General features: G+C 41.2%; 2 protein-coding genes across 2 annotated transcripts; one reads left to right on the forward strand and one right to left on the reverse strand.

Moving 5' to 3' along the window:
- Positions 1-359: 359 nt before the first annotated feature.
- On the forward strand, positions 360-7,533 carry irf3 (interferon regulatory factor 3). The gene is made up of 11 exons (XM_004080501.5): positions 360-613; positions 1,180-1,346; positions 1,430-1,601; positions 4,050-4,117; positions 4,790-4,850; positions 4,963-5,028; positions 5,118-5,363; positions 5,485-5,575; positions 5,821-6,110; positions 6,192-6,310; positions 6,567-7,533. The coding sequence occupies exons 2-11, from the start codon at positions 1,182-1,184 to the stop codon at positions 6,678-6,680; spliced, it is 1,392 nt and encodes a 463-aa protein (XP_004080549.1). The 5' UTR covers positions 360-613; positions 1,180-1,181; the 3' UTR covers positions 6,681-7,533.
- LOC101155305 (chaperone Ric-8A) lies at positions 7,367-12,750 on the reverse strand. Its single transcript, XM_011488069.3, has 14 exons — positions 12,520-12,750; positions 12,163-12,257; positions 12,025-12,072; positions 11,554-11,571; positions 11,348-11,437; positions 10,660-11,261; positions 10,437-10,572; positions 10,147-10,335; positions 9,921-10,015; positions 9,493-9,643; positions 9,303-9,398; positions 8,314-8,458; positions 7,949-8,228; positions 7,367-7,803 (listed from the first exon to the last, which is right to left on the reverse strand). The coding sequence occupies exons 2-14, from the start codon at positions 12,250-12,252 to the stop codon at positions 7,662-7,664; spliced, it is 2,082 nt and encodes a 693-aa protein (XP_011486371.1). The 5' UTR covers positions 12,253-12,257; positions 12,520-12,750; the 3' UTR covers positions 7,367-7,661.
- Between the last annotated feature and the right edge of the window lie 123 nt (positions 12,751-12,873).

A 12,873-nucleotide genomic window follows, 5' to 3' on the forward strand; every position in this document is an offset into this window, starting at 1 on the left:
GGTAAAGCTTGATAGATTTGACAGTTAAATGTTTAAAAGCTAATACAGGAAATTAATTAAGTTTTAACAAAATAGTTTAACATAGGCAATAGTGGTTTTTATAGTACTCAAGTATAACTTGATTGTTTTTATGCCTAACAGTATTTAAGAAAAACTTTATTAACAAAATTGACGATACAATAACAGACCAAATTTGACAAAGGAAGAAAACAATAAATGATAGAAGTCAAACAAAATTATAGAGTCCATTACTATTCATCACAAACTTAAAAAGATGGGGAGAAAAAAGTGGCTTCACCGATAATGCAAATCATATTTTTCAATAAATAATTCTTCACAGTGGACGTCCAGGTCCAGGAACAGCCATACTCATTTGTGCGCTTGCGCAGTGCCCGAAGCATGTCTGACGTCACGTCGGGAAAACGAAACCGAAGAATCGGAGTTTCCCGAGAATAAACGGCTGCGATGAAAAAAAAGTTAAAAGCATGACAGCATAAAAGGAGTCTGTCATTTAAATACTGGCTTGTTCGTGCTCACATTGAGTGACAGTAGAAATCTGACCGCGTCAACAGCTGCAGACAGTCATATCGGCAGCTGCACCAACACTGAACAGGTACGAGAGGAACTATTACTTTTCTGGACTTCATACGGACATAGAAAACATTTTACAATCAATTATAAGTCCTCCAGGGACATTTCTTCAAGAAAATCGAGAAGTTGTTACTTTTATCAGCTGTTATAGTCTTTATTTAGTTTAAATGAAGTGTATTGTTGTGATTGAATTACTTCCTCTTTTCTGACTTCTTTACTTCGTAAGTAAGTCTGATGCATTTACTGAATCAATGGCATTAAATTAGTATTTTAAAATTGTGTGCCCCTCAGAGTAAGGAATGTTGGAGAACCATACGTGTTTTCAAAGTTTTTAAGTCAATATTTATAAATGTGTACTATTTTCCTCTGCTTGGTTCATAAAATGCATGAAATCTTGAAATAATTCAAATAATTTGTATTATAATCATCATGATTTCCTATTTTGCATGGTTCTATGTTTTCCTTGTATTTCTTTGTCATATAATGCCAGTGTTTTACACTTAGATGTTAGAACATAGACATAAACAAGGAATTCCTTCTATCTGATATTGTGGTCAGTTTTTGAGCTTTTATCATATCTTCTTGTAGAAATGGCTCACCCTAAACCTCTCCTGATGCCTTGGCTGTGGGCCAAAATTGAAAACGCTGAATATCAAGGTGTTGCCTGGACAAACGCAGAGAAAACAGAGTTCTCAATCCCATGGAAACACGGTCTGAGAGGGGATTCCTCCGACACGGATGTTCTCATCTTTAAGGTTGGATTTCAGCGGGCAGTATATTATTGCGCATAGGATAATTCATTATTTAAGCACGTTAATCTGTCTTTGTGTGCATTTAGGCTTGGGCTGAGGTGAGCGGCAACGGTCGAGCTCAGGGAGATCCCTCACACTGGAAAAGAAACTTTCGCAGCGCTCTTAGAGTTAAGGGCTTCACAATGGTGTCAGACAACAAAAATGACAATGCTAACCCCCATAAAATATATCGCTGGCCAGAAGAGTCTTCTTCACGTGGTAAGGATCTAAATAGGGAAAGCAATACAAGAAAAAAGGGTTATTCTGAGTGTTATATGCATTATTGCTGTTTTCTTCCTCATATTTGCTAGATTTAAAAGGTCTTTTATCATAAAAATCAGTTTGATAATGGTTGTATTTGTCACGCAGAAAATATTCTGGGTGGGCCACAAGCTCCCTGCTCCGCTCCATCCGGATGCATCCACTTGCAAAAACATAGATCCATGTCTTCGTTTTCCTCATCTGAGCTGGGATCTATGGAAGCGATTCTGTAGCATAATTAAAAATAAAAGTCAAAACCAGAAATGTTTTTTATTTTCAAAATGAAGCTGCATTTGTTGACTCAAAATGAAAATGAAAAAGCAATACTTCAAAATGCTTTTTTAATTTCTACTTAAAAACCGCTTATTCTGTGTCATAATTAAAGTGAAAATGTAAAGAGGGGATTGCATTTGCGTTTTCAAATTCACCAAGCAAAATCTGTAGCAAAATTCAATACCAGTCAGCATTTCCATGGGGGAGGCGGGGCGATGACGTCAGTGCTCACTCGGTGTGGCTACATGCTCTGCACAAGCAAAGCATGTCTGATCAGCGCAGCCGGAGTCTTCGTGTTTGTGTGAAGGGAAGTGAAGGTTGATTTGTAACGTTCAACGCTCCGGAGGACGATTCGGAGCCTTAGTGTGACCGTGTCTCCTGTGAGAACCGAGTGTCTGAGCAGAGGAGTAGCTTTGTGGCGGCTTTTGAAGGCGGAAGTGTGCTTCGGGCACTCCTGAGAAACCGTGCACTCATGTGAATTTGTGTTTTCAATCGTGTCCAGACAAAATAAAGGCGGAAGTTTTTCCCCACATATTTACAGCCAAGATGCACATTGTGGCATTATGCCCGCAGTACGGAGTTTAAATGCATCAGACGCTAAATGTTGTTGTTGACACGTATATTAGCCTGATCCTAAACCTTTCTCTTGAATCTTATGATTTTTTTATTTTCTTTGAAACAGTAATTATAAATCTGGTTTTATTTTTTTCCCCTCTCGGGTTAACGCAGAACAGCAAGTTTTCAGACTCGGTCAGTGAGAGAGAGGAAAAACCGCCGCCTGCAGCGGCCGTCATGCCTGGAAGCTGAAGCAGAGACTCTCTGGGAGAATCTCTGAGATGAACTCGAACACGGAAACATGATTGCCATGTAGAAATCTTTTTAATAAATAAACCTGATCTCTCCACATTCTCCGTGTCTACCATGCACTGTAAGTGAGATAGTGAGCGACACAGACACCGCTCCATGTAGCGATCCGGCTAAAAACATTAGCTGGTAGCTCCTCCCACACTCGGCCTGGTGCGTTCACGGAGCTCCAGTACATGGAAGCTTCGCAGAACTCCAACAGCCACACAGTCCGGTAATATATTTTCATGAGAAAATAAGAAATGCCAAACCGACCCTAAAATCATCTAAATTTTGCCTACCCACCTAAAGCCATTTTACCAGCAAATTTAGAACCAAAACCGCCCAATCTGGCAACACTGCCTGGAGGGCAAAGAGCGCAGAAGAACAGTGAGCACTGACGTCATCGCCCCACCTCCCCCCCTGGAAATGCTGACTGGTATTGAATTTTGCTACAGATTTTGCGTGGTGAATTTGAAAACGCAATCCCCTCTTTGCATTTTCACTTTAATTATGTCACAGAATAAGCGATAGTAAAGAAGAAAATGACAAAGCATTTTGAAGAATTGCATTTTAATTTTGAGTCATTTGATGGAGTTACATTTTGAAAATGAAAAAGCATTTCTGTTAATCCATTTTAATTGTCAAATTAGACATTTCTAAATGAATTTCGCTCCACATTTTCCAGAGAACCTTTTGAAAATGAAATGTCAAATACCATTTACATTATCACTTTAATTAAGTGACAGAAGAAGCGATGTTGAAGAAGAAAAATAAAAAGCGGTTTGGCGGATTGCTTTTCTTTTTAATTTTGAGTCAACAAATGCAGCTTCATTTTGAAAATGAAAAAGCATTTCTGGTTTTGACATTTATTTTTAATTATGCTACAGAATCACTTCCATAGGCGTCTGGCTCAAAACTGTACGACTGGAAAGCTCCAATATTTCTCTCCAATATTGTTGCACCGATAATGTTAGGTTGGGGATGCGAGGGGCTATAAGCTAGCGTGTAAACAGATGGATGACGGGATGTGGGGGTGGTCCCACCAACAATTGAGAGGTGAATTTCTGATGAACGACTGCCGCTCTGCAGAAACCATGTCCTAGAAAAATGATAATTTGGCTAACAACGTTGTAATCCTAAGTAAAAGACCATTTAGAAAATAAATCAAAAGATGATCAGAGTGGGGAGTTTACAGAGGAATAATGAAAACAGGGGCATTCTGACTGGAAATAAGGATTAAAGACATGATAAATGGTAAGAAGAAAAACGACGTTTTCTGTCTTACAGCTTGTTTTGCTGCTGGATCCCAAGAACAAACTGACAATAACGTCTACAACAACTTTATTGTCGTAGACGTAAGTAAACACAAAAGGTAAAAACTGAGGTTGTGTCCGAATTCCCTCACTACTCACCACATAGTGCGCTATGTCGTCATTTTGTAGGGGTGTACGAAACTCTAATTCCAAATTCCAGTGCCCTGGAAACTTCCCAGAAGTTTCTGCGAAAATGTAGTGTGCATAGTGTGCTCACTAGATTAGCAAATATAGACCACAATGCATTGCTTTTAAATGATTTGTCACTTGGTAAAAATGTTCATCTTGTAAGCCGTTTTGTCCCTATTCGCGGTCACGGGGCTGCCTGGGGACATCCTGGACAGGTCACCAGTCTGTCGCGGGGCCACAATCACTCACCCATGCACACTCACATTCACACCACAAGTTAGAGTAACCAATTAACCTATGAAGCATGTTTTTGGTAAAAATGTATTTACATTTTTTTAATAAATCATACAAGTTTTCATCATCAGATCATTGTGGATTCATAAATAGTCTTTGCAAAATGTTCCTATTAACTACGTTTTTACTTTGGCAAATGGGTGACCTCATGTTTGTCATCAAAAAAAAAAAAAAAGGTAATGAGCATGGTGTCTGAGTTGCGTTAGGGGTAGTAGTGAGTGAATTTGGACACAGCCCGACTGTAACATGACTGTACACAGACTTGCCTAAAGGTGTACTTGTGATTCTCAGAACCAATTGGTCGACTTCACAGAGGATGCTCTTTACCTTCCTATAGAAGATTTAATACCAGGTACTGAAGTTTTTAAAGGATTCATTTTATGTTGTAAAAGATTAAAAGAAGACAATTAAAGATAATAAAAACAGTTGGATATATCTCCTAACTCATCAATATTTGACTTCAGGCTGCATAGCCGGTGAGGATATCCTTCAGGAGTGTCTGAGGGGCCTGAACATCGACTCTGAAGCAGGTAGTGTCATCGGCACTTCAGCATGAGCAGCAAACAGAGAGCATCCTCTGTACTTTCCAACAGGCAGCCTAACTTTCTCTCTAACACAGAAGGAATCACAGGATTCGAGCCTCCTCCTGAGCAACAACAGCTGCAGAATCACGCCCTGATTGGTGGACCCCCGTTGCCCGGGCAACAGCAGGATCCAGTAATGTTTGTGGGTGCAGCCGGTGAAACTGGGTTGCCTGAGCAACCAGCATGTCCACCGAGTAGAGCTGAGGGAGGGGTTGATGGTGATGAGGCCACTGCACTCTTCATGGATACAATGCACAGGACTCAAGATGGAAATAGCATCAGTAAGTTGGGAGGCGCTCTTAGAAATGCCTCAGACCATTCAAACGTAGAGTCCTTCGTTTGATCATCAAATGGTAAACTTTGAGAACATTGATTGTAATTTCCTGTTTCTGAATTCTTAAGAGACTCAATTCAGGATACTGATGTACTACAGAGGAGTGAAGGTGTCTGAGAAGCTAGTAGAGAATGAAGCTGGATTCCGCTTAGTCTACAGGTAAGCAGTGAAATGATGTTATATTCAAGCAAACATGGCTGACAGTGATAAGCAAATAGTCCTCAGTCCACCTTAAATCAACTCATTATTCAGTGTCGTTTAATAAAACACGCTGTTTTCCAGTTGAACATAGTTTGTGTTCATATAGTTGATTTGCTCAGAGAAAATGTGTTGGTCTCTGTGGTAATTTGTCACAAACACAATCTGTTAGTTTTCTTATTCAGCTTTTTTTTCCCCAACATCAGGCCTGAGCTCTTGGATTCGGTTTTGGACGTTCAGAACGGCCCCAGCCTGGTCTCTCTGCCAGGACCTGGAAATATGCTGGATCAAGTGCAAGCTAATCTCACCCAAAGGATTTTGAACACTCTAGGTGACGGCCTGGAAGTGGGCGTGTCCGGTCACTTGGTCTACGGCTGCCGACGGGGTGACACCAAAGTGTTTTGGAGCTTTTCCAAATTCGACACCAGCAAAACACCCCAAGAGGTGTCCAAGCTGAATCCTGCTACACTTTTCCACTTTAAGGACTTCTTGCAAGGTAAGATAAAGGTGCAATAGAAAAGGTGTCATGTGTGTGGAAGCCTTTTGCTAGAAAAAATAATCTGAATCTTCCCTTTAGGAATAATAAACTTTAGCAAAGGAGGTGACTGCCCCCCATGCTCCTTGTTCTTCTGTCTGGGGGAGAAGTGGCCAGACCCACAAAACAGACCTTGGACGAAGAAACTAATCACAATTGAGGTGATATTGCTATAAAATAATACATGGAGCAACACTTTTACTTGTAATTAATAAATCTAAGCAGTAGAAATGGTTAATGGGCAGTACTACCGGTTTGAACAGGTTATCAGAAATAAATCCAAACTTTACCAGTTGCAATATGTCTCAGATTTGATCTATTTCCATCAGTTTTGGTTCTTATTTCATTTCACTTCTGTGGTTTTCATGGTTGTGTTTTCTGTATTTATTTATATATTCATTTGTTTTTGTATTTCAGGTGGTCTTGACTTCGCTGGAGATACTAAAGAATATAGCGGTTGAAGGTGGCGCCTCCTCCCTGCAGTCAGTAGAACTGCAGGAGTCACTGGGGGAGATGATGGATCTATGCTGACACTGTGTCTGCAGAAAGACCCCATCTTCCCTTTTTTTTTTATTAATGGGAAAGCAGATTGGAAAAATTTTCTTCTGAACATTTAATCTTTTGATTCCATAATTCACATTTTTATGATCGTCGAATTTAACTGTAATTTTATTGAATAATGAGGTACTTTACAATTTTTAGCTTTTTTAATTCTATGTTTTGAATATTAGCATAACATTTTAATACGTTTTTTAAAGTTTGGAATAGTTCTTTGTTATGAATTGAAGTTGCTGCAGAAATTTCGCCGATCAAGTTTCTTTACAATTCTTGCACTACAGAGTAAAGTATTTATGTCTTCAAAAACTATTTAAAATGAATCAAAAACTGCAAGTTATTATAGCAATTATTATATTTGCTGCACAGATATTGCTATTGTACCAAACTGTTCCCTTTAAATGTGCATGTATTTTGAATGAGGAGCAGCAGCATTGATCTTGATTAAGGTAGAAAGGAGATGAATGCTTAAAACTCAAATGTTGCGTCTCAACCAAATCCTGTTAAAAGTGAGAGATGCAGATGCAAGAACATCTGGAATCAGCCACTACGCACTGCAGCATGCACCTCCCAGACGCAGTAGGTTTAAAAATATACTGGATGCTCTGCAGATATCATGAATGAACGATGCACCTCATGTGGCACATAATGAAAAAAGCTACTTTTTATTTCCAGATATGAAACCTTTATTGAGACACATAGTATAATAATAAAATCAATTGGTTATTAGCAACTACATTATAATAACTTGTAAGTGAAACCAATGTGAAAGCTGCGTTCTGTTTTACCATCTGGATCTTTTATTGAAATAAAGTCACGAAGTCTGAAAGATGTGAGCCTTTTTTTTCTTCTTTTTTCTGGGGTCAAACAGAATACTACAAGATTGTACACAGTTATGCACTGATAAACTTAAATACTTGGATGTTATCTGAGAATGACTCAAGCGAATCCCAAGTTTCAGTCCATATGTTCTTTCTCTGCCCCCTCGTCCGTCTCTGTTTCAGTCTTTGCATCCTCAGTCATGGGATTCTCTCCGACTCCTTGCAGGGGGACAAGTTTGCCTTCTTCATCCACTCCCATTGGCTGGATGATGTCATCTCTGCATGCAGAAGTGGAAAAGACACATGTATCATAAAACGAGGACTCTTTTGCACTTAAGTCTGCTATAAATTGACTTTTTCTTGGGTTGTTTTTATGGAGGTTTATCTCAAATGTCATCACATTTATGTGTGTGATTTCCTGACCTGGACAGCTTGCTGAAAAGTGTTATCAGTCTCTTGGCCTCCTCTTCCTTCTCCTCCTCTGTCATCCCCTCCATGGGGTCCGGCTGCGGTACCTCCATGCGTCCCGTCACCGGGTTGATGCGGTCTCTGACCTGCCGGTACTCCTCTGTGTCTGAATCCGAGTCACTGGAGTACTGGGCGCTGCTGCTGTAGTTCCTGACACCCTGACCCCCCAGCAGGCCTCTGGTGGCCAGCAAGCCGGCTGCATTACCGTAGCCTGTGTACTTGACAAAACGCCTCACTGTGTAAAAAAAAAAAAAAAAAGTAAATAAAAGCACACTTTAAGCTGATAGAGCAATTTCTGTTGGAGGATGGGTTATATTTACCGTTTTCCTTGCAGAGGACAAAGATAAGGTCAGCAGCGCAGTGTTTCAGGTCCGTGTCCAGGTGAGTCATGAGGCGAATGAGACGACTCTTCACTGTGTTGCCCTCTTCCGGTTTGTGGGATACATCTCTCAGAGGAGGCAGGATCTGATGAGCAGGACACATAATTGATTCAAGTTTTACTTGAAATTGCAAAACCATCTGCAAATCTGCAGGAAAACTAGCATCTCAAAACCAAAATAAGCAGATCAGGAAACATCAAATCCTCAGTAGCATTTAGAGGAAACACAGAGCTGAAATAATCTTTGATAGGTGAATAACCCGGCATTGCTCCAGGTGTTCCCCAGTGGAGCTGACATCAGTGTGTGTGAAACGATGAATGGGACTGTGGCCTTCTAAGAAGCTGGTAAAACGCTATATAAGTATATGCCATTTATCGCATTTCTTAAGGAAGTAAACTATAAAAGTAACACACAAAAGAACAACAAATTGTTGCTTTGACTTGGTAAAAATTTTTCGATATCAACTATTCATCACAAATGTGAGAATGGGCTTTGTAGCTGTATTTCTCACAAGAATGGCATGTACCTTGCCATCCTTTTTTCAGGGGCAGAACTAAAACCTTTTTACCTCTGACCGACCCACCTGCAGCCTCAGGTGTGTGTGTAAGTGTTTCTATCTGTGAATTAGAGAGAGTTTGTGTGTGGCTGTTGAGCTTTAACAATTCACGGGTCAAAAATGACCCATAGGTATAGTCTTAGTTACATGTGGTACATGTGGAAACATAAACAAAAGCAAAATATCCCTTTTTCTAATGATGAAACCCGTTTAGGAAAAGTCATACAATTTCAAATTGGAAAAAGGTAGATTAAGGTGTTTTTTTCTACACCTAAACAGGGTAGTGGGTCTCTTTTTACACACAACACAACACATGGGTTAAGTAATACAGCAAAAGTATAACATGAGGTTGGGTGTGAGTGACAAATCCTACATGTTTCCTGATGTAGAGCCGTGTTTCCCTGTGAGCCCTGCAGCTCTCCGTCAGCAGGTTGAGGATAGGTGTCAGTTTCTCTTTGATTTTATCCCCCTGGTGAAGAGAAGGGAAAAAAAACACCTTTAATTCTATAAAAGAGAGGCTCTGTTATTCTTAAGGATGGATCCCATATTGCTATCATCCTTACTGACTCCAGGCGGTGCTCCATGAAGAGCAGCAGGGTGTGGACACAGTCCATGTTGACACCCTGACTTTGCTCAGAGTCTGGAGTCAGAGGCACAGAGAGGAGAACATCCAGACACTGGAGAGGCAGCGCAGTCAGCAGGTTGACTGTGTGACTGTGGGGTTGAGAGGAGATTACCACAGAGTCGGTTAAGCTTCCATGCACATATCAGTGCAGGCATCATTAAAAAAGTTTAGTAAAAGTGATAATTAGAGTGTAAGAAATGTGATTCTTAAAAGCTGAAAGCAGATGCAAGACCATCAAAAGAGAAAAATAATACTGAGAGCGCTGAACAGAGAACAGACCATTGTTTTTATGTGGCACAAAACTTTGTTTAAAAACATACAATACAAAATAAAATTAAAAATGAAAATAATTGATGTCATATTTACCCTTGTAGTTCATCTGTGTCATCTGCCATCATGCATTTCCTCAACAGGCAGAGACGCATAATGGCCACCAAGTGGCGATAAAGAGCTGCATCATCCTAAGGAGAAGAAAACAACTTGTTTTCCTCCTATCTCACTCTTAGAATTGTCATTTATTAAGCGCAGCATTATTTTTTAGAAGATTAGCAGGCGATATCAATGATAAAGAGATGCCTTATGACTCACTGACCTCACCAGGCTCCTGCCTGTGGTTGCTGTAAGTGATATTAAAGAGGATTTTGAGGATTTCTATGATGCGCTGTGAGGCTTCTGGAGAAATTGGTGGTGCCGCCGGGTCCAGCACACACTCGTACGGCTCCTTCCACTGCACCTCCAGAGTGCTCTCCAAGGCTGCCGTAAGGATGGACACCCCTCCGACCTGCAGGAGGAAAACGCAGAGTGAGGGGCAGGAAGATGTCATGTGTTGGGGGAGAAAAAAGGCCTCACAGAGAGCATGTGGGTTTTTTCAGGTTGCACCACCTTCTGGAGTTGGTTGTTGAGCTCAGGCCTCAGTGCTGTGATGAGGAACATGAGGCGAAGCTCATAAAATTGAACACTGGAGGGAGACGACCAGTTGACGCTGGAGGATATGCGCTCAATAAGACCATTCATAAGGCTGACAGAAGAAATAGAAGTCTGGGAGTTTGTTAAATTAAACAAATGACTTGATGATGTCATGAAGACCATTTCTGAAACCTCCTACCTCAGAGCACTGAACCTCTCCTGTGCCCAGGTGCTGTTGTACACCACATTACACAGCACCTTCATGGCCTCCTTCCTCAGTGACTCTTCTGCCAGCTCCCCTTCATCCTCCTCTTCCTCTCCTTCCATCTTGCTCTCTCTGCGGTCCTTCCTGCCACGTTCCAGTGCCTTCTGATGGGTGCTCCCTCTGTGCATTTCATTGATGCTGGTCCTGTGGCTCCCGAACCCGCTAATGCTGTCCAGGTCTCCACTGGTGGCATTGCTGATGTCACTCTTGGAGTCCTCATCCATTGCTTGGTACTCCTCGTTTTGGTCCGCAGCCTCAGCTTCGCCTTCGTCAGTGGTGACCTGCTGCACTTTGGCCTCAGCCAGAGAAGCGATGATGTTATCGTAGAAATCCGAATCAGGATCGCTGACATCATCGCAGGTGTCGTTTGTGGTCAGGAACGCTAGCTTGGCCAAAGTCAGGAGGGCGCTGTCAGTCACCAAGGCGCCCAGTGTCTTTTTGTCCCGGGAGAGGATCCTCAAGGTGCGTAATGCTGCTTTTAGGAGACGGTGTTTCACTTCTGTTTGAATGAACCTCACCAGAACAATGGCTAAGTTCTGAAAAACAAAAGTAGTGTCATAGAAGTTTAGAGACGTTTCTTTAAAAAGCTTTGGCAACCACAGAGACTCAGTCATGTATGTACCTGTCTGAGGAAGAGGCCTCTGTCTTCTTGCTCATACTCTTCATTTTCAGAGTCAGAATCTGGGTAGTCCCTCACTTTATTTTTCCTGAACTGAAATCGGAGTGCAATATTAATTTATAAGCAACATTTTCTCACTTTATTGCTTAATTTGAACAACTTTCATGTACAAAAATACATTTTGTTCGTCATTAATGGAGGTACTCTACCTCGTTCAGTTTCCTTTGCTAGTTGAAGACAATCAGAGAATCAAATATCAGAAAAGAGGAAAAAATTAATCAGTTTAAGTGTCAATTCAAACTTCAGTTAAGGTTTTTTCTTTGATGAAGTGGAAGTCCTTAATGAAAAAGATGATCAGCAGAACACAGAAATACATAAATTACGTTAAATTCAACTGGAATTTAAAATATGAAACCCTCTGTAAACAACATCTTCATTCTCTCTTTTTTTTTCTTTTCTTTCGGGGAGCTTCACCCATCGGACAGTTCTTAACAGTTATCCACTCTGGACTCAATCTGTCTGAGCATGCTCAGAAAGAGGATCAAGGACAACTGATGCAGCAGAATTACTAATCACAGCTTCACTGGGGCAGGGGGGGGGGTCAAGTGAATAGGGGAGGGATCTGAAGAACAGTCAGGGTATGAAATGAAGTTAACTTTCCCCACATTCAGTCAACTCACTCTGCGCCTTTCCCGCTCATCTGCATCAAAGAAGAAGCACTGGGCGTACTGCAGGGTCAGACAGAAAAAAGACTTGTTGTTTGTGGAACTAACCTGCACACGAGAATGTGTTCTGGGGAGGGATTTTTGTGAGGCTACCTGTTTGTTGAACTCCTGCAGCTGTATCTGAACACCGTTCTCATCCCCCTGCTTGATGCACTGGATAATCCCCTCCACATCCACGTCCATGCTTCCTGCGCGCACAAACACAAATCATTCCCCAAATTGAAGTTACACAACAATAATAGAGAGGCTGTTGATGAGGGCTGGTGCCTGCGGAGTTGCATTGTAACTCAGATGTGGATATATTTAGACTGCTGACAGAAGATGAAAAAAAAAAGCACAGAAATCACAAACGTCCTGTAAAGATTTTTCTAAATATCTACTTTTTAAGCTTTTTGGTGATAAAACACCTTAAACAGACCAGACAACAGATTACAAAAATTCTAAACTCACCTTCAACAGATTGTGCTTTTAATGTGCAGCGATCTTCTGTAGGTTGGAGAAAAATCCCCTAAAATGCTAAAAATGTGATGTGATCCCCCTCCTGCAGCTCTTCCCCAGCTTGTTGGACAGGTTTTATTCCACGTTTGTGTTGCGTCCTGCCCTTCAATTTGCCTCAGTTCGATTGCTTTCCTGTCACCCTCATTCATCCAGCCTATCTCTCCCTCCGTGTCCCTTTCTCTCTTTAATCCAAGGGAGATGCAGGAGTGGTTATGGTTATAATCCACTAATGGACTCTAAGCTCATATCTCTCAGGGTTGACCCTCTAACCTTTTACAGGTTTTTCAATACGTGCGCTTCTCTGCT

This window comes from Oryzias latipes, chromosome 19 (assembly GCF_053564925.1).
Source record: "Oryzias latipes strain Hd-rR chromosome 19, Olatipes_Hd-rR_3.1".
NCBI lineage: Eukaryota > Metazoa > Chordata > Actinopteri > Beloniformes > Adrianichthyidae > Oryzias > Oryzias latipes.